At 48.5% G+C, this 27442-nt stretch overlaps 1 protein-coding gene across 1 annotated transcript in view; it reads left to right on the forward strand.

Annotated features, from left to right (window-relative positions):
• SLC44A4 (solute carrier family 44 member 4) overlaps nt 1-27442 on the forward strand; it is a 322971-nt gene that overhangs the window by 104714 nt on the left and 190815 nt on the right. The window contains exon 2 of the mRNA XM_069635013.1: nt 24370-24418. Within this exon, the coding sequence (XP_069491114.1) occupies nt 24370-24418 (49 nt within the window). The remainder of the gene's footprint in view (nt 1-24369; nt 24419-27442) is intronic.

The following is a 27442-nucleotide window of genomic DNA, read 5'->3' on the forward strand; positions in this document are numbered from 1 at the left end:
CAAGAGCGCACACTGATCTTGAGCATTGTAAGGTAGCGCTTGGAGGCTCCGCCTGCTGTCCTGCTTGACCCTGAGGCTAGAGCGCCCACTGATCTTGAGCATTGTAAGGTAGCGCTTGGAGGCTCCGCATGCTGCCATGCTTGACCCTGAGGCAAGAGCGCCCACTGATCTTGAGCATTGTAAGGTAGCGCTTGGAGGCTCCGCCTGCTGTCCTGCTTGACCCTGAGGCTAGAGCGCACACTGATCTTGAGCATTGTAAGGTAGCATTTGGAGGCTCCACCTGCTGCCCTGCTTGACCCTGAAGCAAGAGCGCACACTGATCTTGAACATTGAAAGGTAGCGCTTGAAGGCTCCGCCTGCTGCCCTGCTTGACCCTGAGGCAAGAACGCACCCTGATCTTGAGCATTGCAAGGTAGCGCTTGGAGGCTCCGCCTGCAGCCATGCTTGACCTTGAGGCAAGAGCGCACACTGATCTTGAGCATTGTAAGGTAGCACTTGGAGGCTGTGCCTGCTGCCAGGCTTGACCCTGAGCCAAGAGCGCCCACTGATCTTGAGCATTGTAAGGTAGCGCTTGGAGGCTGTGCCTGCTGCCGTGCTTGACCCTGAGGCAAGAGCACCCACTGATCTTGAGCATTGTAAGGTAGCGCTTGGAGGCTCCGCCTGCTGCCATGCTTGACCCTGAGGCTAGAGCGCACCCTGATCTTGAGCATTGTAAGGTAGCCTTCGAAGGCTCCGCCTGCTGCCATGCTTGACCCTGAGGCAAGAACGCACCCTGATCTTGAGCATTGTAAGTTAGCACTTGGAGGCTCCGCCTGCTGCCATGCTTGACCCTGAGGCAAGAGCGCCCACTGATCTTGAGCATCATTGTTAGGTAGCGCTTGCATCATGGGAACGTGCTGTAAACGCATGAGGGAGGAACATTTTAGTTGTTTGCCCTGGCACCGTATTGCCTAGAAACTGCCCTGTTGGTAAACCCCCTTGTAGAGTATAAATTGGTACCCGGAAACCCAACCAGGAAGTAAAAGGAAAAAAACAAAGAAAGTGGCTGAGCATAACCAGGAAGTGGAGCGCCCTGGCCTCGCCGGGGGAGAAGGGAGGGTGGCTAGGCCATGGCTACCGTCAGACGCTCCAAGGGCCAAGGCTGAGAGGGCGACAGATAAGAGGGCAATTCTCCTCAATTAACCTTCTGATAAGAGATTATCCCCCGCGTTTTATGACGACTATCGTGCTCCATTAGCACCTCAGCATATCTTCGCCGCCGGATAATTTTAATATTGCATGCCGATAAATCAGTCACATGTGCCAGCCCCTCGCCTCCTCCAGCCTCTGTGCTCTCCCGCTTTCCTCGCGTCGTGTTTGTGGGCCTCCCCATTGTTGCGACTGGGCACGGGGCAGGGTTGGGTGGGAGTTGGGAAAGGTTAGGCTGTTTATGATGTGGGCACAGCAGACGCATGTGGTGACGTCAAATGGAAAGTAGGTGTGGGGAGTAGGGTGAGGCCGTGTCCCACATCACATGTTGTGTGAATGTGTTTTCACTGACGTCCTGGTTTCCAGTTGACTCTCCTTCAATCCCATCGTATCGTCCCAATGTATTATCCCCGTGCGTCTCTATCCTGTTCCTACTTCTCCGGCTGTGCACGCTTCTAGTGCATGCCTGCCACTGGTGCTGCCTCGCTACACTTCAATGTTCTAGGTCGGGAGCATGGGTGCATGGATGGAAGGGTGCATGGCTGGGACCATTTGTATAGTGCACATCTCCCACTGGTGCTTCCTTGTTGCACTGCTGACTTCTTGAAGATTCTAGGACCAGCAGTACGTGTCTTTCACCATTGGCAACACTCCAATCATGGTATCCAACAACGTCAAGACGCTTGGGGTCTACCTAGACTCGGATCTGACCATGGACAAACAGGTTAATGCCATTGCCTCCTCCTCGGCTTACTACTCCAATGTCCTTAACACGGCCAGACCCTTCCTTTCCCACCAGAATTGCCTTAGCATCGCTAGGGCAATAATTGGCTCAAGGCTTGATTACTGCAATGCCCTCCTCGTAGGGACTTCATGTAAAAACCTGGCCAAGCTCCAACTGGTGCAAAATAACGCCCTTAGGGCTGCCACGGACACCTCAAGGAAAGACCACATCTCCGAGGTGAGGAGGCAGGCTCACTGGCTCCCAGTCAAAGAGAGGATTGTCTTCAAGACACTCTCCCTGACCCCTAAATGCCTCCATGACCTGGCTCCACCTTACCTTGCTCAAAGGATCGTTAAACACACTTCCTCAAGACCTTTCAGAAAGGGGTACACTAACATGGTCATCACTCCCAAGACGCTGAAAGTGCGTGCTGGGGGTTCAAGCTTCCCCACGACGGCCGCATCACACTGGAACGCCCTTCCACCCCACCTAAGGATGATCGAGTCCCACCATGCATTCCGTAAAGCCATCAAAACCAAGCTTTTTGTTTAAACTGCTTGGCTACTAGTGTATGATGAATGGACTGTTATCTCTGCTGTAATACTATTGTTGGCTCACTTCTCATGTATGTAATTACCTACTTGCCTTGCTTAAAGTCACCTACCTGTATTGCACTTAGACCTAAAGAGACCATCTCGGTCCCATGTATCCACCTAATCAATTTCCCTACAAAAATCTTGTAACAGTGCCTCGATGCCTGTGGGCTGCAAGTGCGCTATACAAATGCAAATAAATAAATAAATAGGCCAGGAGCGTGGGTGCATGGATGGAAGGGTGCATGGCTGGAACCATTGATATAGTGCACACCTGCCACTGGTGCTTCCTCTGACTTGTTGGAGGTTCTAGGTGTGGAGCATGGGTGCATGGCTGGGACCATTTATATAGTGCACACCTGCCACTGGTGCTTCCTCGTTGCACTGCTGACTTGAAGGTTCTAGGTCAGGAGCGTGGGTGCATGGATGGAAGGGTGCATGGCTGGGACCATGTATATAGTGCACACCTGCCACTGTGCTTCCTCGTTGCACTGCTGACTTGAAGGTTCTAGGTCAGGAGCGTGGGTGCATGGCGGGGACCATGTATATAGTGCACACCTGCCACTGGTGCTTCCTCGTTGCACTGCTGACTTGAAGGTTCTAGGTCAGGAGCGTGGGTGCATGGATGGAAGGGTGCATGGCTGGGACCATGTATATAGTGCACACCTGAAACTGGGGCTTCCTTGTTGCACTTGTGACTTGTTGACGGATCTAGGTCGGGAGCGTGGGTGCATGGATGGGAAGGGTGCATGGCTGGAATGCATTCTATGAGGCTCACGTTGGGTGTCGTGCGTGAGGGCCCGAGATGGGCTGCAATCACAGTGCTGCGATCTAGCTGTTGCATGTAAAGCAGGCGAGTGTTGGTGCGAAACATGCAGCTGTGAGTACCTAGAGGACGCCGACAGGGTGGAATCGGGCTGCGGCTGAAGGCCATGCTGAAGTGGTTCATGGGTCCCTGCAATTGTGTTTGTGTGGATAATGTAAAGGTGCGCATTGTCAGTACTTGGACACGCGCATGGGAGGTACTTACCAGCACATAGTACCAGCAAACTGTTGAGAAGTGCTGGTACTCCTTCATAAAAAGTATTGAATTCCTGCTGAGAAGGGCTGGTACTTTGTCTTTCAAATAAAAGAAGTGCAGGTACTGAGGACCGCTAAGCACCTGCCCACTTAAAGCACTGTGTATTGTCTGTACAGGTGAACGTTTCATTGGGTTATCAGCGGACGATGATGGCTGGGAGTGCAGGCCACTGTTGCATGAGTGAGCAAACGCTGCTTCTTGGAAAGTTGGGTTGGCCTTTGAGGGGAACAATGTTTCATTCTGTTTTCAGACACAATGCCAGTGTGGGCGTATTCCAGAGGGCACTCCTAGGTCACTCTAGGAAACTCCAGGTACTGGCGCAAGCTTTGACGTTACTTCGTGGGCCGGTGGCTCGTGTCTGCTACCGACCATAGCCCTGAGGTCCTGAAAAACAGGTATTTAAGGGTTTTCCTGAAAGTGCGGTGGCCCCAGCCCTAGAGATCTGGAAGTGGGAGGAACTCTAAAGCCGCAATGCCCAGGAGAAATTCTGGGAAGAGTGGGATTGCCATCCGTGGTTGGGTGTCTGGGCACCGGCTGGGCCTTCATGGGTAGCTGGGAAGTTGACTTCGTGGAAACCCAGAGCCAGTGCCCGGGATGCCAGGTGAGAGACGACTAGGGCTTTGGGGGCCAGGCAGCAGGTATAGCGCCTCAAGGCCGAATCAAAAAGAGGGTTTGAGGGGTGCATTAGGATAGGTTATTTATAACGCGCTTAATACCCAGAGGTTTCTAAGCGGGGATCGAACCTGTGGTGCTCCTCGTCGTCTTATTTCCAAGGTGAGCACGTTGCCCCTGAGCTATCCTCCAGAGACATTGTATTTGTATTTATTGTGTTTATATAGCGCTTTAATCCTAAACGCTTTACATTATAACAACAGAATAAATAGAACAATCCACTGGGAATTGAGCATTTTCAGGGAGGTTTCCAACAGAATGAGTTTGGTAATGGTGGGGGTGTGGTAAACTAGCAGTGGGGGTTGCAGGTCAGCAGTGGGGGTTGCAGGTCAGGTGCCTCAACCCCTCCTACTCACTCTTTGTAGGGCACGTGGTCCCATCTGCAGTGGCTGCTGCCCGGCGGGAGCGTTCTCCCTACAGCCAATCGCACTGTTCCTGCCCCCTGATTTACAGCTCCGGGTTGTTAGAGCTTGCACTTGTGATCTGTTTTGCGGGGTAAGCCACCCCCCCTCCCAGACACTGCACTTGCAATCATTAATGTAAAGCTCTTGTCCCCCTAGCACGGTGCGGCAACCTTTGGCTGTCCAGATGTTTTGGACTACAGCTACCATCAACCCTAGCCAGCATACTAAATGGTGAGGGATCATGGGAGTTGTAGTCCAAAACATGTGGCGAGCCAAAGGTTGCCGACCCCTGCTAGAGGTTGCCCCACTAGTCTCAGATATACAGCTCAGCTCCCCTTAGTGCTCGCTCCTGGGCTGTCTCATCTTCATAGGGCTCCCTCTGTGGTGTCTAATCTAGAGTTCAACACTCCCCAGGGGGTGCTGTTCTGCTCTGCCACTTAGAAACCCCCAGAAGTGTCAGTGTTCTTGTTGTGGTCTGTGGAATGGTGTCTGTCTTCTTGGTTTAATGTGGGACATCGTCCCCCTATGGGGGTCTGTGGAACACTGTCCCTCTTCCTGTATGTAGGGTCCAGGGGAAGTCTGTCCATTACTGTGAAAGTTGTTGCCCCACTTGGGGGGTCAGGGGGGGAGTCCATGGGGGAGCAGTGAATTGCGCATCAGGTGTGTTGCCATATAGGGCTGAAGGTCCCTAGAGGTCCTAATCCCACGGTCCCTGACAGTCTGAACACACTCCTCGGGTTCTCCCCACCCAGAGACCGCCACCTGGTCTCTTTCACAATGCAGGCTGTGGTCCCACAATGGGGGTGCCGCGGGGGTCTCTCAGAATTGAGATGTCAGGTTCTTCTCTGGTGGGACTACACGTAGGGCGCCCCTCCCCCCCCCCCCCGAGAAGCTCTCTGGACCCCACTAATAGTTCTGCGTCTCCAGGTGACTTCTGTTGTGTCCCAAGTGGTGTCTACAATGGACAATTGCTGGGTACATTTCCTCTTCCCCGGGGGTGCGGAACGGGGGTGGGGGGGGGAATTACACATAGGCTACCATTGTTGGGTGTCTGGACCCCCCTAATGTTAAAGGTATTTGTACCGCGCACCTTCACCAAAGGAGATGGTCCCCTGGCGCTCTTCCGGATCTGCAAACGAGATGGCGGGGCGGTGGGGGGGGGTGGAGGGGTTGGTGGGTGAAGAGGGTTTAGGAGAGTGAGAAAGTGGTGTGCTGTAGAGTGAGAAAGTGGTGTGCTGTTGGCAGCTTCAGTTCGGTTCACACCACTAATAGTTCTTCAATTCCAGTAGAACTCGCCTGTGACCCAATTGGCGATGACCTTGGCCCTTCCGGGGGCCATGCCTGGTTCCTCTCCTGGAGGCGGGGGTTGAGGGGGATACCTTCCGGGTGGCCCTCTAACGCCCCTTCAAATGCCCCACCCAGTAGTGAGACTACAAGGGTCGAGGAAGGTTGACCCATCACACCCCGCCCCCCCCCCCCCACCCCCCTCACATCCTCCTCAGAAGCATGGGCACAATGGATAAAGGCGGCCCCAGCTGACAAATGTGTCACCGGCCCAGTGGATGGCACTGCTGGGATTGTAGAAAGTGCCCACCCCGGATGATAGCGGCCATCTGATCCGGGAGGAGTTTCCACAGACACCCTGAGGATGTTTGGGCTTCAGGACACGGGCCTATTTGCTGCCCCCTTCACAAATCAACAAAATGTAGGGATCACATAGTTACTCTTATTAAATCACAGAGCTCCTCCTGTTAAATTGCATAACTCCTCCTGTTAAATTATATAACTCCTCCTGTTAAATTACATAGCTCCTCCAGTTAAATTACATAGCTCCTCTTGCTAAATTAATTAGCTCCTCTTGTTAAATTACACAGCTCCTCTTGTTAAATTACATAGCTGCTCCTGTTAAATTACATAGCTGCTCCTGTTAAATTACATAGCTCCTCCAGTTAAATTACATAGCTCCTCTTGTTAAATTAATTAGCTCCTCTTGTTAAATTGCATAGCTCCTCCTGTTAAATTACATAGCTGCTCCTGTTAAATTACATAGCTCCTCCTGTTAAATTACATAGCTCCTCCTTTTAAATTACATAGCTCCTCTTGTTAAATTGCATAGCTCCTCTTGTTAAAGTACATAGCTCCTTGTTAAAGTACATAGCTCCTCTTGTTAAATTACATAGCTCCTCCTGTTAAATTGCATAGCTCCGCCTGTTAAATTACATAGCTCCGCCTGTTAAATTACATAGCTCCTCTTGTTAAATTGCATAGCTCCTCTTGTGAAAGTTCATAGCTTCTCTTGTTAAATTACATAGCTCCTCCTGTTAAATTACATAGCTCCTCTTTTTAAACTGAACAGCAGTTCATCCAGGCTTTAGAGAGAAAGCCCAGTCTGGAATACATAGTTGAAACGACACCCCTACCCGTGACCCATTTCCCCTGAAAGTAGGGAAATCCATCCTGTGTTTCACCTCCTTTACATCACCACAAGCAGCCAGGGATGCCTCGAGCTGCAGTTCACCTGGTCCCTGTCAGGCAATCGTTTTAGTAAACGCAGAAATGAAGGTTTTCAATTACCGACATGTTACGAGAATGTGTAATAGAGAGAATGTGCTATACACGTGCCCCTCCACAAATGCGGAAAACCACCGGAAGTCCCTCTGCACGTTCTGTGGGAAGTTTCTTTTCTCATGCAGGAGGCTATTGTCACCCCCCGGGGCTAAAACTAAAAACGAGGGGGTTCCCACACAGAGGTCACCGGTGAGACCTCTGTCGGCGACATGACTTGGGACTTCTGACAGTGCAAGGCCATACGCCTGGCTGCTCGACACAGAGGTTCGCGGACAGCCTTACAGGGGTCAAAAGGTGAGAGGTCAAGCTACCCATTTTTTCAGAATAGGAAAGGAAGATTAGGAAAGACAAGCCATGGAAGTGGAGGGGCTGGCGAAATATGTTTGACGTTTTTTCGAAAAGTGGTGGGGGGTGGGGGGGGTGCAGCACAGATGTGCTAATTTGGCTGACTGGCCTGGAAGTCCCTGAAATTAAATTTGGGGGCACGTGGTACTTTTGACCAAGGGCGTTCCTGGGGTTCAGCCACTTCTGGACATTTCCCTCGGGGGGGAGGGGAACCAAAGACCCTGTCCTCCCTAGAGTTGGCACCTATAGCCGTGGGGGGCGCCCCCTCCCCTTTCACAGGGGGTCAGTGCTGTACCCCGCCCCGTTCTAGCCCGTCCCCCGCATCACTCCCTGCCATGCTCCTCCTCGTCATCAGCGAGGCACGGCGTTTCCCCCATAAAACCTATCAGTATTTTTTTTAGTATCAACCTTTGGAACGGGTGTTTACGAGACCCAGGCTTTATTGCCCCGGGGCAGTCTACATTCCTTCCCCAGAAACCAGAGGAGCCGGTAAGTGCTGGGGTGGGGCTCCCCTTCCAGTTTGGCACTTCCTTCCTCAGCCATCACCCGCCCCACTCTCCTCGGTTTCTAAAACCTCTTTAGGCGAACCCAAAACCCAACAACACTCTTATTAAAGTTGAGTGGAGGCCCTTTATTTTGAGGGCCCTTTGGGCCTCATTATAAGTTGGGCGGTGTGGTAAAATGCAGTGGTAATACCATATGCAGCCGCATTACTGCACCACCCGACTATGAGTTGGGCGGTAAATTGGGGGATTCACCTCCAGCTATGAGGTGAAGGTAAATCGGCCAGCTTTCCACGAAATTTCAGTGGAATTACTGTTGCAGTAATTCTTGCAAATTCCCAGTGGAGACCGATGGACAATTAAATGGGGAGCAACACCGCCACAACCACTTTTAATCTGTCGGTAATACCGCCAGACCAAGTGGAGGTAACGGTGTTACAGTTAGGTGGTATCTCGGCAGATTTACCGCCGAGACCACCACACAGGTAATGAGCCCCTTTCTTTTTTCGTTGCACATCTGTAGACTCCATCTCCTACATAAACCCTTTCTGATTTCTTAATACGAGTTGCTTTCTAATCCCTCCCATTCTATACAATCCCTCCAGAGTTTGCTCCACCTGTAACACCCCCCCCTCCCGCTGTCTCTTTCCAACCTCAGCAACAGAAGGACTTCGCTCCCGGGCATTATCGCCTTCGACTCCCTTTGCTGCCCCCTGCCCCACCATAAGGGACGCACGTGCGTAGACCTTGACTCAAACTCATAAGAACATTTGATTTAAAATTGTATTCATAAACAATTGTTAGTAGGATTGACAGGGACCCGGTTATGTCGTCATATAGTCCATGGCCCAGAAACTCTTCTCAGGACCCGGAAGTACTTCACAATTGCCCCGGAAATCCTGTTGGTCTAACTGGAAGAGATATTTGTTCAGATACGAGTACGGGACATAGGAGGGGGGCGGTTCGCAGAGAAGCAGGACCAACCCTGACCTGCGTGAGCTACCCTGGGTACCAGCCCACTGTCTCTGCCTCTTGGCCTGTAGGACAGCAGACCACACCCTAACCCAGAGCCAGGGGAAATGTTGGGTCGATAAATCAACAACATTATGGCACTATGATGTCATCCATATCATCGGCAACATTCCAGAAACTCTGACGATTACAATACATCCATTGAGCTGATATGCAGGAGATGTTGGGGGTTATTTCAGTGCAGAAAAGAGGGTTTGGTGGTGTTTGTTCGTCTGAGAATTGATTGCGGCAAACTGTTCGAAAAAAGAAACAGCCCGCATGCGATCAATTCTCAGAGGATCAAACGCACTCACACCAAAACCTCCCCCATCCCTTTCCCCACTTACCTGTTTGCCCGCTGCCTGGTCCACTTCAGCCCTGCGGCATTAGATCCGTCCCTCCAACGCGCATCGGATCCGAGGTACATCCATCCGAAGATGATGCCACAGGCCTACTTCGTGATCCCTTATGGCCGCAACCCCATAGGCCGTAGCGTTGTCTCCATATCTTTCCTTGCCTATTGCCTAGGGTTACCCGACCACTCTTGGGCCAGGAGACACCCCGCTTACTTACTGAGCCACAGTAACACATTCTCAATGACAACTTCAATTGATGCCAGCACTCGCGTTTTCCTTCCCTCACCCAACGATATTCACATGCCAACATAAGCTGATATTCCTCTAAACACTTCTGGTAGTCCATACCTACAGGGCTGGCAGGTGGCCCATCGCTGTGGATTGCCTCCGCAAAAATGTCACGACATGTCCCTCCGCCCAGGTAGCCAGTGAAAGAAGCCTGTGATGTGTCGTCCTGTCTCCGATTCCACCAGTCCAGTAGCCGAACACGAATAAGGCAGCTTCTACCCAGGGGTCCCTTTGGCTAAGTAACTGTCTCTGTCATGGTCCATCCAGTCAGTCCTCATTGCATGGCCTCTGTCCCAACTGTCTGATACACTGTGCAGCTTAACCGACTGTGCAGCTTAACCGACTACTCGTTCAACCAGCATACAGTGGAGAGCGACTCCCATGATCCTCTTCTGCCTTCTGCACCAATAGTGGGGATAGACTCTGTGGCCCCTGAGTCTCTTCTGTGTAGAATGCCAATGGTGGTGGGGAAAACAGACGGACCATGAGTCCCTGCCCTTTCGGATATACCACATTGTGGGGGGAGTCGATGGACCATGAGTCCCTTCCCTTTCTGATATACCACTTCGTGGGTAGAGCCGATGGACCATGAGTCCCTTCCCTTCCTGATATACCACATTGTGGGTAGAATCGATGAACCACGAGTCCCTTCCCTTTCTGATATACCACTTCGTGGGTAGAGTGGCTGGACCATGAGTCCCTTCCCTTTCTGATATACCACTTCGTGGATAGAGTCGATGGACCATGAGTCCCTTCCCTTTCTGATATACCACATTGGGGGTAGAGTCGATGGACCACGAGTGGTCGGCCCTCTCTCTGTGAACCTCCTTTCTCTCTATTGCGCCATGTGGTGTGGCACGTCTCAGTAGACTTCTTCCAGTGTCTTCTACTATGTGTCGGCGACAGATTTCATGAACCATGACTCTGTCACACCATGTGCTGGAAAAGACTCAATTTCCCTTGATGTCACAGCTGCAAGATCTTCTCATGGACTCACCTGCACATAATCTAGATCATAACTACTATGTTCCTATGCTGGGCGGCTAAAGGCTGGCAGAGATCATGTTGAGGGTCAACAGATGGTACCAAGAAGCCTTTGCAAATGTAAGGATCTGGGGACAGAGATGCTTTGGGATCCAGAGCAGGCAAATCTTTCCCAGATGGCATTGACCATTGTTGGATATTTCCTGTTTCGTGTAGTCGTAATGTTGGGGGGTGGTGCTTCCAAGTACTAACCATGTTGAGGTTTAGCCAATTTTAGCTCATCGACAGGTCCACAGAGTGACGACATCTTATGAACTTTTAAAAGTCCTTGTACTTTTGCCCAGTTGGACTATGATTTGCGCCCATGTTTTTAATGGAAGAAAGTGCGGCCCAATGACTGTGTTTGTTTGTTTATTCATTTATAACGTGCTAAGAGCCCATAGGCATTAAGCTGCACAAAGAACAAAAAAACACAAACAAGAAAACAATCCGTTGCAAAAGACCAAAAACGGAGCCGTTAACCGTAGTCGAAAAGAAAAAAGGCCATCAAAGAACATAGAACGACTCCAGCAACTATTTGATCTAAACAGGCGCTTCGACTGGACTGTGTCCTCCCATGTATTCCTCATCTTATGATAAATATCTCTCCAGAATCTATTTCATTAAGATCTAATGGAAGGCCACTCCAGCGATAAGGAGCAGTGGAATCAAAGACCAGTCTACCAGCTCTGTCCAGTTTAACTCGAGTGGTAAATAGCAAATAGGTGTTACTGGAAGGCAATGTCCCAGCACAAGATTTAAGGGAGAGCCTGGATTTTAAGTAGCCCAGGCATTTCCCAAACAGACCCTTACAAGCAAGAGAACGATTTCTAAAGGCAAGGCGCCCTCCCGCTAGTAACCAGTGCAAGGCGCGTCAATCCTCTCTAACATGGTCCCTACGTTTAATCTGAATCACTATTCTAACTGCACTAGTTTGAAGTGTCTGTAGCTTGGTTATATTGCCTTGCGTAGCGCCCTATAATAGATGGTTACATGTGATTTTAGCTAATTATGAAACAAAGAATGAATTTTGAACAAACCCAAAACATCTAAAAAATATTTTTTTTTTCGGGGGGATGCTTTTGCCCCCCTCCTCCCTGCCCCAATCCCCTCTTTTTTAATACTTTCCCCCATCACAAAAACTACTACTCCCATTCCCAATTTGAGATGTTTTGGGTTTGTTCAAAATGCTTTCTTTGTATCATAATTCGATAACGTCTGCATACCATAATGGACTGCCACAAATCAATCTTTGCTCCAACAATGGCACAGGCAAGGCAGCCACAATTGTCCCTAGACAGAAAGGGACGAATGTGGCATAGCCGTTTCCAAAAGTAGGAGGTGGGTGAAACAACATTACTTATGTGGTATTTCATTGTAACTGAGGCGTCAAGATAAACTCCCAGAGTTTAATACACTTTTGTGGCCAGTGGGATAACACAAAATAGTAAACCCCTTAAAATCAACCGGAAGCTTTGCTATTCTTTGTTCAGTCCCAGCAATAAGTCATTCAGCGCTAGACCATTAAAGGCCGTCGAAGCCTGAATAGTATTCAATATTGTGCTAAGATTCTCTGAATCCTGAGCATAATCCCCTGTAACATGCAACACAATCTGTGTGTTATCGGCGTAGTTGGTATCAAACAAACCGAGAGCATCAAGAATATCAATGAGGGGTTTTGTAAACACATTATACAAGGTGGGTGAGAGCCAAGACCCCTGTGGAAGGCCACAGACCAGATTAGCAGGGGGAGCTGAGGCGGACTCACTGTGGACTCTTGCTGTGAGGCCAGACAGGAAGGAGAGAACCCACGCTGGTGCCTCCTAGGAAAAATTAGCAGTGTGATGCAACCTGTGTACCAGTATATTATACTGCACACAGTCAAACGCAGCCGAGAGGTCCAGAAGCATCAACAGGGCCACCCGACCTCTGTCCACAATCTGAAGCATATTGGATTTAAGATCCAACAAGGCGGTCTCTGTCCAATGAGCAGCCCGAAAGCCTGACTGTTTAAGACAGAGCAGCCCATCCTCCTCTAAATATGACTGAATTTGCAAATACGCAACTTTGTCGATAATTTTTAGGAGAAATGGTACATTGGTTATTGGACGATAATTGGTGGGAGCACTAGGGTCCAAAGATAACATCTTAACCAAAGGCGTTATCCCCGCTTGATTAATAGTCGAAGGTACAGTCGCTGTATTGAAGGAGACATTGATACATTTAGTGACCATAGAGATCAAAGCAGATGCCCCCTCCTTCACTATACCAGCTGGGCACGGGTCTCCTTTGCATACTGTAGGCTTAAGAGAGTGAGTAATAGCTGCAACCTCTTGTTCTGTAACATTAGCAAATTTAAAATGTGGAAGAACAGCCAGCTGTTTCAACTGGTAACTAGGAGGTTGCAAAAGAATGGCTTGTTTTTTAGCAATAGATTGCCTAAGATTGTGAACTTTATCCATCAAAGCGTCCTGTATAGCAACGCACCAAGTTTCATCTTTGCTAATAGTATCTTGTGGCTTCACGTCTGGGGACTCTAGTTCTTTCAGAACTTTAAACAGTTCTCTAGAGTCTGATTGACCAGCGCTGAAGTGGGATGGATACCAAAGATTGAAGCTGGAGGTTGAACACTAAGTGGATGGAGCCGAGCACTGGGGGACTCCTGAGGGGAAGTCTTTGAGGATGCGATTGATAGAGGTATTGCTGTGACATGTCTTCTCTGCCATTTAACACACAGCCCTCTAACCGCGGTTGCTGATCGAGGAGTAAGCAGTGCAGTGAAACGGACTCTGATCACCACGAAGGCCTTCTAATTTGTGTCCACCATTAGGAGAGTGGCCTCCTGTTTCTTAAGGTTATGAATCAAATTGGTTCATAACCACCATTTTGTTGTTATTCTAGTAACCATCTTAAGACATCTGTAAGTAATTGGGTCGGTGCACCCTGAAACTGGCTGCTATGCTTACATGCCTGAAGTGCTGCCTCATGCTAGACCTTAAACAGTATTCAGTGGCGATTACCTAGACTCAAGGACATAACGTTCGCCTCTTCCTAAAGGAAACCAGTGTAGAATTGGCAAGGCTGGTGAAATACAAATGTGAAAATCCTGCTAACTTCATGCTGGCAAAGCCTGTACATTGTAGCTCGTCTCCATACATTAGTGGTTCACTGAGCGGTGTTCCCGCTCACTGGCACATGTACCAACAGAGATGCCACTTCCTTCCATGCTTCAGACCTGTGTGAGGAAGGCATGGTATCAACAGCAGACACCGATAAAATAGATGCAAGTTTCGATAACCTTTACTTTTGCATTTGGTTGGGAGAATTCCTAACTGGCCCTAATTCTAGAATGGGAGTAGTCTCGACCATTAAACATATAACAAACAAATCCAAGTCAGTCTAGTCAAAATAAAAAGGCCTATACTAATAAAACCTAACCTTGCCCTCCTTCTTAAATGACAAATGTGTAAAGGCGATATCAAAAGGAAAAATAGTGTCTTGAAAGAAATGTCAGAATGGCTTTGGTAACAACTCCCTTCCCCACATCCCGAAGCACGGGGTCTCTGGAATTTCTTTAAAAGGGTAGGTGGATGACAGAGTTCTATCAGTCTGGCACACTTTGGCTTCATGGTACAATTCAGCAGTTCAGGCTTGGGCTTCAAACTTTTGACAGTTCAATAAGTTCTTTAGTCTTCGCCCGCCCTGCCACAAATGCACAGTTCAACTCTTGACTTTTACTTTACAACAATATAACACAGGCTTCCTTTCGCCGGGCTCAAGCCTGTCTTTCCTTTCACACTCGACATTCACTTTACCACAGTTCAGCGCAGGCATCCCTCTGCCGGGCTCGAGCCTGTCTTTCTTTTTTCATTGTTTCCTTCACCACAGTTCAACACAGGCATCCCTCTGCCGGGCTCGAGCCTGTCTTTCCTCTTTGTCCCCTTGCCCATTTTTTTGTTTCATCCAACTTTTAACCGTCGAAGACCTTCGAAACTGCCAGGATTTTACTTATACCTCTGCGTAACCACTTTGACCTCTCTTTAAATAATTTAACAATTTTCATCAACTTACAACACCAATGCTAATTGGTACTTGTAGTTTCTTAGAATTATTATTTCTTTCCTTTGCCCTCTTGGCGTCTTTAAATGTCCATATCTTCACTTTTCACTTCATCAACTCTCATTCGGCATCGTGGTTACTTTCTTGCCCTTGTTTCCCGTTTTATCACAACTTCAAACATTTCGCAGAGACTTTCGAATGTGTGATTCCGCCTTGCAGGACCACTCTGTTAATTTGTATACCTTCATTACAACTCAGCAATTGTCTTTTCCATTACACGTTTTATCAACACACGCGCAACATTCAACTCTTGTTACAGTCTCTTTTGCTTTTAACACAAACCGGGCCTTTGTTGCCATCAATAACTCACTGATCGTGTTGATTGGGTCTATTTCTTCAACGTCTTTCATATAGCAGTTCAGGCCGTTACCAATACCTCCTCTGCTCCTCCCTAACTCTGTCATTCACCCGGGAGCGTAGCGGGCTGCCCTGAAGTACTTTGAAGGTATATTCTTTCTCCTCGCTTGGTTTCAGCCTTGGAACGCTTACAGCTTCCCGAAAGTATGGAATTCTCACCTGGCTCTCTCTCGTTCTTCGCAACTGCCGATCAGCTAATTGGCCTTCAAACTTCGATAGCCTGGTTCTCATCAGCCCCGGAAGAGCTCCTCCTTCTTGTACCCAGTCTCGCAATCGTGTGCCTGTGCACACCACCTTTTATCCTGACAGGGAGTGTTACCATGTGAAAGGTGTGTGTTGTTAGGATTACGTGCCTGACTCTGCCTGGTCTCATTAAAGGGACAGAGCCACTGCAAGTCAGTAGAGGTAATCTTCCTGGCCACATTCCTCATCTTCCTCGGCTCAGTAGTGTTGTCCATGTGAAGTGGGGAGAAATTATGGGAGCTGTAGTTTCCCATTATATAGCTAGGGATAGGGGTTAAATGGGTTGTGGAAAAAGGGTGATACTATGTCTCACCATCAGGTGCTTCTCTACCACTCCCCGAGAAACCCCTTCCCAGGTGATCCTCCCTCATTTTTCCACCCCATGGTCGGGATCCAAAAGCGATGGCCTTTCCCTGGCCACCTTAGTAGGGGATCCCCGGGGACTAGGCTGTGAAACGCCCTCTAGTTTTTCACACCTGCCACAGCACTGGACAGCCTCGTGGTCAGCCTCTACCACACAATGGACATCACTGGATCAGAGCGTGGCTAGGCTATGTGGCCTTCACCAGTAGGGCATTGAATTGTTCCACAAAGGTGAGCCTCTGCGACACCGTGCAGTGGTCACAGGACATCTTTGGACTGGGGTGTTGCACTGTCCCGCACAGTCTTCAACATATTTGTGTATCCATTACGGGACATGCGCTGCCAATTCCTGCGCTACCGCCCACACCCCCAAACGTTTCCAGGTCTCTCCAGCCACCAGACTGAGCGTTCCGTCTACACACATCCTCCGCCCACGATAGCAGGGATGCTGATTTGCAGAGCTCTTCACATAATTTCCTGGGCTATTGAGTCATACAGTTCGCAACCTCAACATTTTGAAAGCATGCGTTGTTTTTGGAAGTACAAAAATGTGCATGCTAAACATTTTGGGAGTAAATTACTTTCATGATAAGAAAAAATGGAAGGCAGTTTTTGGGTCAAATAAGTCTGGTCGAATTCTCCTGCCCTCTTTTGTCTGAGAACAAAATGGAAACCAAGGCAGAAATGATAGACCCATTCTGGCCACAGGGACTAGAGAGAGGAGTTCTGGGAGACGGCCAAGAAACATTAAACTACCTTCATCATGTTTAAAAATACTTCTGAGGTGCACACTACAATCTGTAGGTGTGTTTGTCTTCTTGGCTTCTTAAGAACACCCAAAAGGGGCTTAAGTCAAGAGTAGACCTGTGTCCATGAAAACTTAATGAAAGGCTGAAATCCCATAGGTTCTATGTTCATTCACCGACAGTCTTTTTTTCTATAGGTGTTATGCTGAATTTGTTTGTGTGAAAAAATATTTTTAAAAATGTATTTTTTATTTTTGGGGGGTTCGGCCCACAATCTCCCCATTCCTATTAATTTTACACTATTCCCTATCCCACACCCCTTATATAACCTTACCAATCACACATATAGATTTCCAATGAGTTTTTTTCAACAACCAAAAAATGTGGCAAAAAACTATCGAAAAAAAGACTGTCGATGAATGAACGTCGTACCATCTCATACAAGGCTGTTTGGCCGTCGGGGCCTGGAACATGTTATGCTAATATGCTTTTATAATGTGCCAAATTACCACTGCAGTATGTGAGTTTAGAAACTACCCTACCAAAGCATAGAAGGTATATTATGTTGGCCGAAAACCAATCGCATCATATGCCCTACATCGCCAATAGAGAATCGTCAGCATAACCATAGAGCGTCCATTTTGTGTAAGATTCGCCATTTGCTTTCTTTGCCTTTCTGTTCAACGCTTTGCAAAATGTATTTTATCTCATCCAGCTCATGCACGGAGCAAGGCCACAATTTACATGTTGAGCGACCGGCCCAGACAGAAATGCCAAACAGTACAGAAATACATTGTTTTCCTCCCTCACAAGTCCTTGAAGGCGAGCAGAGAGGCATTTAATCAGCGGCCTAGGTGCCGACCGTTCTCGCTGAAACTGTAGAAAGAGGCCGTTAAAGCATGAATTATACTTTCCTAGCGGCCCCCCTTCGGGGCTCTGTGTCTCTCCTACAAACACAGTTTCCTCGCTGAACAAGTGCCTTGTGTTCTTCATAACAAAGAAAAATCTCTGCTTACTGTAAATTGCAACTGTTGCTAAAACGAGTAATATAGATTGAGTAAGAAACATGTCATAATGTGTCATATTTGTCATAATTGTCAATTACCGAACCCTAGCTCAAGAAGATACATTATGGGCGGTTTTGATGTGTCACAAAGAGATTGTACAATTGTCTTTTTATATATATGATACTGTTGTAGAATGTTTGCTCTCTTGCGTCTCACGAGGTCTGGGTGACACACGTTGCGAGACGTTAGACCCAGTCGGCTGACTGAGAGTATTTGCTTTGTAATAAACCCTAGTACTTGGAAATCGAACCTTGTGTTTGTCGTATCACTTGCTGTATGGTGATTGTGCCATGTTTCCATATGCAAGTGTCTTCAGGGCCTAGCAAGTAGTATGAGAGCGCCTAGGCATGTCCGTGGAGTGGCGTACAGTGTCCCCAACAGGGGTATCCAGACTGGAAGAAGGAAAATCTGTGAGGGGAAGAAAAGAGAATGGCAAAGCGGGAAATGGATGCTACAAACACAGGGATGGAGGGATGCAGCGGGGGAAGAATGGTGTATGATGGCATCAGTGTGTGCCAGTCCTGTTAGTTGGACCATGGGTCAGCAAACGGAAGAAGACACAGCTACGGCATAAAGTGTTACAATAATTGGGTTGTGTTTCCAAGGCAGATATGGAGCATTGTAAGTTAGCTCATGAACACGAAAACCACATGTCACAGGCATGCCACTCCATCCCGCAGAGAATTTCAAGATTTATCTTTACTTTACTCTGGGCTCTTATTGGACTTTTAGCTGCCAGTCAGATGGCCTGTGCAGGGCATTAACTCTTGACGTGGGTTACTCTGTAATTCTTATCAGGACTAAGTGGTAATTGTGGACTGTGGTTTTTCCAGGATAATGCCTATCTCTTAGGCTGTCCCTCCAGCCCCGATGCCTGAGCCCTGTGGGACACAGTGGGCCACCCCATCCTGCCGGCATGAGCGGACTGGCCTATAGAGCATCAGGGCAATGATCAGTGATGTATTTCACACCATAACGTTGGTTGTCTCTCCGTTTACTTATGGCAACTTCTTGGAATGTCACTTCTCATGGCGCCACTAATGATCATAGATTGATGATGATCCTTGCCGCCCCCTTTTCTGTGATGTCATTTCCGTTGGTGTCAGTGCATCTGCGATTTGGGAGGTGTGCATGTATCTCACCCCACAGGCACTGGAGGAGACCTCAAACAGGCCAGTGTCCTGCATGCATCATGGTCCTACTGTTGGTACTTTTTATAATATGTGTAGGTTAAAATCCCATCTGCCGCTAATGTTAGCAAAAAGTGGAGTGATTGGGGGCGTGGAACCGCTTATGGAACCGCGTGCACTGCAGGCAGCTTCTGATGCGCTACCACGTCTAAAGGGTCCTGTGAAATCATTTTGTAACATTGTCTACCCTAGTCGGGATGGCATGTGTGGTATTTTCTATGCCTGTGGAGTTAGCGTGGAAGGATTAAATCATAGCACTGATCACAAAACAGAGGAATCTCTGATGCTCCGGCAAACCAGTGCATGTGCACTTGTGTGTGCAGTTTCTAGTACTTATATGGGACTTACTGAGGCGATATGCCGTAGGCGGCGGGCCGACCCTCCTGGTAACAGCCCGCTGCCTTAGTTAAGGGCCAGACTAAAGCAAGGGACCCTTAACGTGGGTGGTAGTGCCGTTACTGAGAGGGTCGGCCTGCCGTCGAGGGGCATATTGCCTTTAGCACCTGCAAACATCCTGCAATGCTGCGCCGGGACGGGACAGGAGTCTGTCTTCAGTGTTGATTCGGAATCAACACTGAGGATGGATTGTCACAGGACGGAGTAACAGTACATTTTCCTTTAAAAAAAATGATTTAACATCACCTTTAGCACACGTGTACAGTTACTTGCGGGTGCTAAAGGCAATATGTGGGAGGGAGCAAGGACGGCACAGGCCAAGGGGCACGCATCCGCACGGGAGCCCAGAACGCAGGCTTATACCAAAGGATTCAGCCCACGGTCGAGCTCCCTGATTGGCTGGCGTCTCTGCCGAAGGGGCTAATGAAATACAGTATCTTGATATTGAGCTTGTGTGCTGCTCTGAATCACCACTGTAGCGGTCTCAAAGTGCCTATCCTTGTCTGAGACTTTAGGGTATATTGTGTCCTCACTCAGGGATAGCCAGACCTTAAACCGAGAAATGTGAAAACGGGGTGAGAGATGGACGCGGTATAGAAAGGAGGGTAGGAGGAATTAGGACATTGTAAATGTATAGTCTGGATGCAAGAGGGGCTCGAGGTGTGCTCAGGCTATCTTAAGTAGTGAAGGCATGGTTGAGATGAAAGTCATCACATTTTAGACATGGGCCTCATCACGACTTGGGCGTTACCACCGGCGGTATTAGCCCTACCGCCGAACTCCCAGCGCTAATAGCGCTGGATCACGAGTTCGGCAGTAATGTTAATCCCCATTCCCCATTGAGCCCATTCGGGAATGCCCCATTCCCCATTGGGCTCGATGGGGAATTTTCACGCTCTTCCCCCCAGCTCAGAGCTGGAGCGAAATCCCCCAAAGCCCTGATTTGGCGGACCCTTAAATCCGGCAGTAATAGCGCGACCGCCGGATTTAAGGGTTACCGCCAAAGTTGTGATGAGGCCCATGCGTGAGTGGCTCGAGATGTGCAGGGGCTAATCTAAGTGTAGTTAAGGCCTGGTTGACCCCATCACTGCTGGGATAGACCATGCCTTTCAAAGCACTGGTGAAGTTGACTGCCAAGGCCAAGAACAGTAAAGTCCCATATACACGTGTTGCTTATGTATTACGTATTTTCTTAAAAAGATAAAAGGAGGAGGGTGTAGGTGGGAAGAGAAGATAAAGGATATATAGGCAGGTTTAGGTGGTAGTTTTGTTACAAACAAGCAAGTCCAAGATGGAGGCACTTATGCTGAAACAAGATGGAGTTGCAAGACCACACCAGATCAGCCCTGCCTACATGTGCGAAAGAGAAACCCGGACTCTGACGTCATCGGACACCCCATCCCCCTTTTCTCCAAGACTTTGCCCACCCGTGCCGCCCACATTTTATTTTTTTAAAAATTCAACGTCAAATGACGCCAATCTGATTGAGATTTACACTTAATACTTTGTCTCTGCCCACACCTCAATGTGATTGACCACTGTCACATCAAGGTGTGGGCAGAGTTACTCAGAGGGCCAAAAATCCCAGAGACTCCATGCTCTTCCCGGAGACCTGTAGAAGAGCTACAAATCTGGAGTCTCTAGGACAAACCCAGAAACTAGGCAGGTCTGCACCACACGCGAATCAACCAAGCATTGCTGTACTCTCCGCCCCCATCAATGAAGAAGCTCGACATATACCTCCTACTTCTCCCTACTTCTCTACTCCTACATCTCACTATATCTCTCCTTCTACTTCTCCCTACATTTCTCCTTCAACTTCTCCCTACATCTCTCCTCCTACTTCTCCCTACATCTCTCCTTCTATTTCTCCCTACATCTCTCCTCCTACTTCTCCCTACATCTCTGCTCCTACTTCTCCCTACATCTCTCCTTCTACCTCTCCCTACATCTCTCCTTCATTTCTCCCTACATCTCTCCTCCTACTTCTCCCTACATCTCTCCTTCCATCTCTCCCTACATCTCTCCCCCTACTTCTCCCTACCTCTCTCCTCCTACTTCTCCCTACATCTCTCCTTCTACCTCTCCCTACATCTCTCCTCCTACTTCTCCCTACATTTCTCCTCCTACTTCTCCCTACATCTCTCCTCCTACTCTCTGAGTGCGTGCAACACCCCGCTCTGTTTCTCCTATCCTCTCTCTTTTATCTGTCTCTCTCTTTTTCCTGCCTCCTCTCTTTTATCTCCACTGCTTGTCATCTCGTCTGCTTTCCAGGGTTGGAATGGCCCCTCGGCCGTTCAGTCCATGGCCGGGCAGAAATCGTCTCTGGAGCGTGGTGGCCAGTTTCTGGCCATGCCTGGGCTGGTTTGGACACCCAAAAAAATGTGTGGAAACATTTTTTTGGGAAAAAAAATATATATTTTTGAGAGAAAAAATACCTGCAATGGCATAATTCATCAACGCAAGCTAACACATCTTACCTTGCTTTGATGATATATTTGCATGCATGATGTGTGCATCTGGGAGGATAGCTCTGTGGCAACGTGCTCGCCTTGGAAGCAAGACGACACGAAGCAACACAGGTTCGATCCCCGGGTCTGTGCTTAGAAACTTCTGGGTATTTAATCATGTTATAAATACGCAACTAAGACAAACAATTACGCAACTAAAAACAATCCTTATAACAGCGCCTCGATGCCCGCGGGCTGTGTGAGCGCTTTAAAAAAAAATGCATCATTCACATGTTGCTGCAGCATGCAACGTTGTGGGGCCGGGGCTGCCGCCAGGCAGGGGCTGCCGCCGTGCTGGTGGCTGTCCCTATGTCGCCACTCCAGGGGGCATAATGCCCCCTGGAGTTGTTGTGCTGTTGTATTAGTGATAAATATGTATTAGTGATATTAGTGATAAACGACCAATTTTAGAGTAGAATAAGCATCCATTTCGGACTATGTATTTTGCCTTTTGCAATTTGCGGTAATAGCATGTTTTTTTCTGCCTTGTCTCTGTTACGATCATCACAAGACATTCCATCTTGGTGTCCGCAGTCACTTGACAAAATACTTGCACCTAAAAGCTTCTGTACAGTGTAGAAATATTTGACCATAGCACATCAAGTGACCATTGACTTCATTGTGCCACAATGAATGCTGTGTTGTAATGTGTCTATCTTTCCCATCTCACTGGCATGCTATTCAGGATGTTTGTTTGCATGTATGAGGTAACGAGTGCTCAGAGTATGGGACGTCCTGCGAGTGTGCTGATTTCCCTATTTTTTCCAACCTCTGAAGCCTGAAAGTAGATGCATGCAGGCTTGACATGCGGCCAACTTTACACCAGACCTGCAGATGAATTTAACTGGTCTGCTGTTAAATCTCAGTTACCATTTTAATGGTATCCACGACAGAATAATTGCTCATTTTACTATAGCCGATATGATAGCTCAGTGTGTTGAGTGCTTGCTGCTGCGATGTGTGTGTGATCTGCAGGTTGGAATCCCAGCAAGGCCATCTCAGCCTTTCATCCTTCTGAGGTCGATAAATGAGTACCAGCACAGGCTGGTGATATTGTATGCATATTTGTTCTATAAAAAAGAGCTTAAGCGTAAATGCTATACAACAACATATTATCATTTGGCCTTGGACGTCTGCTTGGATTCACAGTCATTTGACAGTATGGATTGATACACACAGATATTAATGATACATATGGTGATCCATTCTTGTATGAAATGTATATCGCATTAGTGAAATTATAACCATGCTTTTCGTAGTGTACTTAGGAACAATGCTATTTGATGCCACTTCCTGTTTTGTCAAGGGGTGAAAGGTCGTGTTTCATCACTTCCCGGGATGTCACTTTAGGGTGGGGGTCAAATGACATCACTTCCGGTGATGTCATCACAAGTCAAGGGCCATGAGGCGATGGGTGGGCCACTTTTATGAGGCGAGGGGTGGGCCACTTTTCTTTGGGTGTCCGGGCCTATTTCTTGTCCCAGTGCGACCCTGCTGCTTTCTCTTTCCATGTTTTCTCCCTCGCGTTTCACTGCCTCTTAATCCTCTGCCACAAATTGTTACTCTCGATCTGTCCATCGCTTTAGCTCTCTTTCCTTCCTTTCTTTCTCTCTCGCTCCTGTCTTTCTCCCGCTCCCTGTACTTATATTCTCTCGTTCTGACTCTTTTCCTCTCCCTGGCGCTGTCACCTTTTATCTGTATTTCCACTACCTCTCTCTGTCTCTATCCCCTGCTCCCTATCTCTCTCTCTCTCGCTCACTCCTTCGTTCTCTCGTTCTGACACTCCCTTCCTCACTCACTTTCCTGCTCATCCCCATCTCTTTCTCCTCTCTCTCTTCCCCCTTTCCCTCTCGCCTCATTGCTCTCGCCCAAGCATTCTCTAACCCCCTTTCTCTCTCCCATCCCCTTTTATAATTTCCACGCCCACGCTCTCTCCCGCTCCTTTCTCCTTTATCCCTTTCGTTCTCTCCCCATCCCCCACCCCTTTCTCTCTTACCTCATTTCTCTCTCTCCCAACCTTTTTCTCTCACCCCTTTTCTGCCTCCCATCCCATTTTGTCTTTCCCTCTTCCATCCCCTTTATCTCCCCACACCACCGTTCTCCCCCACACTCTTCTCTTTCACTCCCTTTCTTTCTCTCCCCATCCCACTACTCTCGCCCCCATTTTCTCTTACCTCATTTCAATCTCTCCTGCCCCCTTTTCTCCCTCCAATTTCCCTTTACCGCCCCACTCTCCCTATCCCACCACCTTTTCCCCTCTTCCCCTCCTTTTTTATATCTCTCACTCCCTTTCTTTCCCAACCCCACGCTCTCTCTCGCTCTCTCTTTGTCATTCTCTGTTGCTCTGTCCATCTCTTGCTCTCTCTCTTCCTCTGTCCATATCGCCATCTCTCTCGCCTCTCTCTCTCTCTCTCTCTCTCTCTCTCTCTCTCTCTCTCTATCTCTCTCTCTCTCTTTCTCTCTCTCTCTCTCTCTCCCCCCTCTCACTCCTCTCTCTCTCTTTCATGGACAGATAGGAAAGAACAGTATTGCCAGCGGACGCTCTCTCACTTCCTGTGCCGACTCTGACCCCTCTATGAACTGCAATAAGTGACACTTGTTCTCTTTCTCTCTTTTGTGCAGGGGAGCCGGCCAAATATGACCCCACCTTCAGAGGACCCATCAAGAACAGGTCAGTGGAGGGGCATCATGTGACGCTGCTGCATGCATAACAAGCCTGGGGGGGAGAATGGGGAGCACAGGGCTGTATTTGGGCTGCTAGCTGCCAAACCAATTGATACACGCACCAAAGAGTCCCGACACTGCTTTGAGGGGTCAGTAAAGGCAAGACCCCTTTCTGATGTTAGAGGGTACTTGTATTGCCCTGCCCTCCCTCCCACATTAGGCAGTCGCTGTGAACTCCACCATGCAGCACAATATTTTGTGAACATGTTTCGCCACTTGCAGCGCATTCATCAGGCCTGCTGCAGGAACCTTATTGAAAAGCTGCATTGTGCCGAGCCATTTGGGAGATACCCTAGGGCCGGTATCTCATACTCCTATTCAGCACAGAAGCCATTTCTGTTTTTTGCTCATATATGCCAGTGACACAAGTACAGGAAAAAGCATTGGTCTGTATAGCCACAGATGGCAAATGTGTATGAATACATCTCCTGTAATAACCTCTTCCTATTCCCTCTTGTGGGTTTCCAGCATTATGCTTCGCTGAAAGGTGAACATTCTCTGGGTACCCTAGTGGCATTGGATGTCTCTGCTATCAATTCTAACAGGAAGTGTCCCAGATGTCCAATGCATTTATTTATTTATTTATTTATTCGCATTTGTTAAGCGCACAGAATCAGCCCTGAGGCATCGTGGCGCTGGTTACAGAATAGCGCTGGTTACAGGGAAAGCGCGTCTTAGTTACAGCATACAGAGGCATACATGCATACAGTTTGGGCAGTAGCAATAGTTAGCAGTGTGTGCCTGAATGGCAGTAGGTAGAGGAATTTTAGTTAAAGAGAGAGGTTTTGAGTTTTTTTCTAAACGCTGTGAGGGAGCCTTCTGCTCTTAGAGCGTGGGGGAGATTATTCCAAAGTTTTGGTGCTATGTAGGGGAAACCCAGCCCCCCGGCTGTAATCTTGTGGATGCGTGGTACAGTGAGTTGGTTAGTGTAGCAGAGTCTGGTAGGTCTGGATGAGGTCTGTCTGAGAATGGTGTCTGAGAGATATGATGGTGCAGTGTGGTGGATACATTTGTGGGTAGTAGTCAGTACCTTGAAGGTGATGCGTTCTTTGACAGGGAGCCAGTGAACTGATTGCCTTGCCAGTGAGATGTGGTCCCTTTTGGAGATGTTTAATGCTGCTCTTAGAGCGTTATTTTGGGTGACCTGGAGTTTGTTTAGGTTTTTTTCAGAGGTGCCGGCTAGAAGTGCATTGCAATAGTCAAGTTTAGCGCCTATGGTAGCTCTTGCTATTGAAAGGCAGTTTTCTTTGGAAAGGAATGGTTTAATGGCGTTGATGAGTTTAGTGCTTAGTGCAGATGCGGAGACAATGGCACTAACTTGTTTGTCCATGGACAGGGTTGCATCAATGTAGACCCCTAGCGTTTTCACAGAGGATAGGACTGGGATAGTGCAGTTGTCGATGTTGAAATTGGCATAGCAGCTGTCTAGCCTGGCCAGTGTGGATTTTTGGCCGAGGATAAGGATTTCAGTCTTATCCCCGTTAAGACATAGGCCGTTAGTGGCCATCCAGGCTTGAATGGTGGCATATATGAGTTTTAGAGCTAGGGCGTCTTTGTGGTATGAGCCTGATAGAGGGAGGAGCACTTGGGTGTCGTCGGCGTAGTTGGTGTAGGCAATCCCAAGTGCATCAAGTTTCTCGAATAGGGGCTTAGTGAATAGATTGTAAAGCGTAGGTGCTGTACAGGAGCCTTGAGGGACACCGCAGTGTATTATGGATGGTGTTGCGCTCGAAATGTTTGAAAAGACTTTCATGGCCCTCCCTTCAAGAAATGAGGTTATCCAGGAGGTGGCATGGTGGAAGAGAGTCTAGGTTCATGACTTTTTTACAGCAGGCCTAATCTCAAGCCTGACAAAGTGTGACACTGTGTTTTTTGCTCTGCCTTAAAAGTCCTTTATGGCTCCTAAGGCAGGAGGTACAACCTAATTTGTTCAAATCAAACTGCCCGTATGGACGTCTTGATTGAATTCTGGATGTATTATTTGTTCAATGCCTAATATACCGAACACGAGTTGTGTGGGATGCAGGCAGGGTCGGATTGGCCCCTCGGCCATTCGACCCCTGGCCGGGACGAAATCATGACGAGGCCGTGGGGGCCAGTTCCTGAAGCCCACCTGGGCCTGACTCCGGCCCAGGTGTGGGCTTCAGGAACTGTCCCCCGGGGCCTCGCCGGTCACATACATTGCAAAGGATCTGTAAGTAACTTACAGGTCCTTTGCGGCCCTGCCGGCCCACCAAAGTGTTACCTTTCTTTGATGAATGCGGCAGGCCGGCGGCAGCCAACGGCCCCAGCCCTCAACACCTTGGCGCCAGCAGCAGTCAATGTTGCAAAACACTGGGAGCGAGCAGCAGGGCTGGGCGGGCCGCGGCTGCCTCGGCCCAGCCTGCTCCCTCCCAGTAATTTGTATTACAGACTCTGATCGCCTCTCTGCTGCACGCTGCCAGTGCCGCCACAAGTTGCAGCAGTGAGCTGCTTTCATCATCGGCAGCGTGGGTCATGATTTCTGTGTCCGCTTCTGAGGCTCCACTCAGGAGCCATAGAGTGACTGCCTGGGACCCCACAGGGAAGAATTAAGCAATTCCGATCACAGACCCCAACGCTACGGTAGGCAGGATCTCCCTCTGTAAGCATGTGTTTTGCTTTTCGCAAGTTGCAGTAAAAGCATGTTTTTTTCTGCTGTTGTCTCTGTTATATCATCACAAGACATTCCATCTTAGTGTCCTTAGTCACTTGACAAAATCCTTGTGCCTAAAGGCCTGTGTACAGTGTAGATATATTTGACCATAGCATCACGTGTTTGCATTATGCAGCTATAGACTGCGCAACGATGTTCTTGAATCGTTTGCTACGATTGTGCACAACACTTACACTTTCCTTAGGTAAATTGGTAAAGCGTGTTCTGCCTCGCGTATTAAGAACTATCAGGAACAGCCAATGGGATTCAGGTGTGGTAAAGCATTAGAAAAGGTCC

This window comes from Ambystoma mexicanum, chromosome 13, assembly GCF_040938575.1.
Source record: "Ambystoma mexicanum isolate Mex_15411 chromosome 13, UKY_AmexF1_1, whole genome shotgun sequence".
Lineage (NCBI taxonomy): Eukaryota > Metazoa > Chordata > Amphibia > Caudata > Ambystomatidae > Ambystoma > Ambystoma mexicanum.